The sequence below is a fragment of the Plasmodium vivax genome, genomic scaffold (genome assembly GCF_000002415.2).
Source record: "Plasmodium vivax scf_4656 genomic scaffold, whole genome shotgun sequence".
NCBI lineage: Eukaryota > Apicomplexa > Aconoidasida > Haemosporida > Plasmodiidae > Plasmodium > Plasmodium vivax.
In genome coordinates this window covers 1-2,970 of record NW_001851746.1, presented here as the reverse complement: position 1 = coordinate 2,970, position 2,970 = coordinate 1, and the positions used below count along the sequence as shown (strand labels likewise).

The 2,970-nt window shown below is 27.5% G+C and overlaps 1 protein-coding gene across 1 annotated transcript; it reads left to right on the top strand.

The window, feature by feature from the left end:
* Positions 1–297: 297 nt before the first annotated feature.
* PVX_037190 (variable surface protein Vir14/24-related) lies at positions 298–1,790 on the top strand (the record flags this gene model as incomplete). The annotated part of the gene is made up of 3 exons (XM_001612400.1): positions 298–372; positions 521–1,486; positions 1,617–1,790. The coding sequence occupies 3 exons, from the start codon at positions 298–300 to the stop codon at positions 1,788–1,790; spliced, it is 1,215 nt and encodes a 404-aa protein (XP_001612450.1).
* Positions 1,791–2,970: the final 1,180 nt, after the last annotated feature.

Below are 2,970 nucleotides of genomic sequence, written 5' to 3'. Positions count from 1 at the left end.
TCTTATTTTTTCTTTAAATATTTATATGTATACCCTTAAATTGTGCAATGTTTAGTTTCATTCTACATGTCATTGGAGGTTTATAAATGCCATTTTGTTAAAAAAATATGCATTACATTTATAATGTTAATTTTTTTTATACCTATATTTTTAAATAAATTAAGAAGTTAATAATAAGAAACAGTTAGCTTATATACAAGTGGAATTTATAATTATATAAATTCAAAACCTATTTATTAGGTATGATCTTTATTATTTTATCAAAGTACCCTATAACTATATCTAAATTAAAGGGAAATGTTTAATCTGGACTCGGATGGTGCGTCACAGGTGGAAGCAGATGTGGATTCAATATCGGAAAGTACTATCAAAGTATGTTATATTAGTTTTTTTTCTATAAACTGTAATTTGCTTTTATTTTATTTGAGAATTCTATAGATCACATGGAGCAATAAAATGTATAATATTTAGAATGTGCACTTAGATAATATTATATACATTATTTTCTCGTAATATATAGGGTGAACGTGTTATATTTAAGGATTTACCTGCATATTTATTTGAAGAAAAATTGAAGGGAGATGCGTCTACTAATGAATATAGTTCATATTACAATGGATTAAATAATTTTAGTAAACGTTATCCATGGCTTGATGATATATTTAAGAAACTAAGCAGAAATATAGCCTTAGTGCAAGAGAGTTATGTTGAGGGAGATGATTTCAACAAAAAGCGCTGTTATGATTTAAATTACTGGTTATATAATGAAGTATATAACAAACTTCAAACATCAGAGAAAGATCTTGTACACTTTAATGAGATTACTACTAATCTTAAAGCAGTATGGAAAAAGATCGTCGATGATACGTTTGGAGGTGGTGACTATAAATGTTATCCAGATGAAAAGTTACTTGTTAACATGGGATTCTTGCAAGAAATTAAGGATTTATTTGATTTTTATGAAGATTTTAATGAAATGAAAAAGGAAATCATTTATGATACTTATAATTCATGCTTTAAATATTCTGATTACCTTAGACAAAGAATTCCAGTATATTATGCGTGGAGAGACTCATGTCAAGTGGATGATTTTGCTTGTAAAAGATACATTGATGATTATATGAAATATCGACCTGCGAGTATTGTGCCAGAATTAAGCTACCTTCGTGTTATCTTAACTTATCCTGGTAATCCATGTTATTCATCAGTTTATGAATTATTTATAGACGCAAAAACGCAGCCTAAACGTAATGATGATATATATAGGAGGAAAATGGAAAAACTTGCAAAGGAAAATCCCCAAGGTAATTTACTTTCAACTAATATGGGAGACGGATTACGTGGAAGTGAATTTTTTATTCCGGGTGATCATGATGACTATTGGTTACGTTTTAAGTGGGATATATATTTTTTTTTTAAGGAAGACCTCTCGCCTCCTTTGCTTAGCATAACGGGTGGGTTCCTGATTTTGTATGCCCTTTATAAGGTAAACATATAAAATGGATTTTATAATAGGATATTTTACATTTGTGACTATAATGCATCATTTATTAAATTTGTCACACAAGTGACAGTAATTCTCGTTACGTAACGTTTTTTGGTAACTCCTTTTTTAGTTTACGCCATTGGGAAAATTGTTCAAACACACGCGCGCAAAACTAAGGAGAAGATTTCGACCCAACCTTAACTACGAAGATATTGTGTTATTATATGGAAGTGATGAATCTTTAGCGAGCAGCTCTGACGATAGCAGTTATAACTTATCATACGCATCTTCGACGGATAGTTAGTTAAAAAAATGGACATGTGGTGAATTGTTATAGTTTAAGTGCTACATAAAATTATGTACTGTCATAATATTCGTCTTTCGAGAAAACATGAAACGAATATAATGGATCTTTTCATGGTGAAGCTTATGCATATATAACGATGTAAATGTTACAAAAATATGGATTATCAAAATATACAATGCCTTCTATACATTTATAAAGGGGGAATTGTTTAAAATATAAAATAGGCGCTTTTATTATGAACATTCACCTGAAAAATAAACTACATATATTGTTATATAAGTTAAAAAATTAAAAGGGCTGAGCAGGCTGAATAGGCTGAGTATGTTGCATCCTCATTTGTTTTGTATTTAAATAAAACGTCTTAGCCTTTTACTTCAACGACTTTCTTTTTGTTAATGGTGCATATATATAAGTATATAATTTATTATAGATATTATTATTTGTTTAAAAGTTTTAAATTATTTGAATATATCAAAGAAGCAACGGATATTAATATGAAGTAATATAGTTATTTGTGAACTTTTTTTTTATTATATATTATTACGTTATGTAACTAGCATGGCTATATTTAACTCAGGAATATAGCGGAATATTCCTTTTTTTGTTAAATGCTTGTTAGATAACTTAAGAAATATATTTTAAAATTTATTATTACTGGAGTATGGAAATTTAAATATGTAGAGGAATTTCCGTAATATATATGTTCTAAATGTCTTCATAAGTACGACACACTAGATATTTATGAAAATAAATTGTATATAAATTTCGCAAAACTGCAGATTGTATGCTTACACCGTTTTAAATAATGTAGCTGTGAAGCAGCACATGAGCCTAATAACATCACCTTTAATGTTTAGATTTATTCCTATGGCACAAATGTTAAGATATGTAATGAGGTATCGTTTGTTATTTAAAGGCACAGGATTGTTAATATATATATGTAGGATATATGAAATATTCCCATTTAGTGCATTTTTAATATAATATATTGTTTCTTGTGCTGTAAAAATCATGAAACCCTTAAAATGTCGTTATAACTAATATTTTAAGAACTCATTAAACTTTTTATTATACATATATATATTAGGATATTTAGAACGTAAAAAAATTCATTTATTTGTAAGTTTTAATGAAAATATATCCCTTATGATATCAATATACCTAATTAAACTGATAT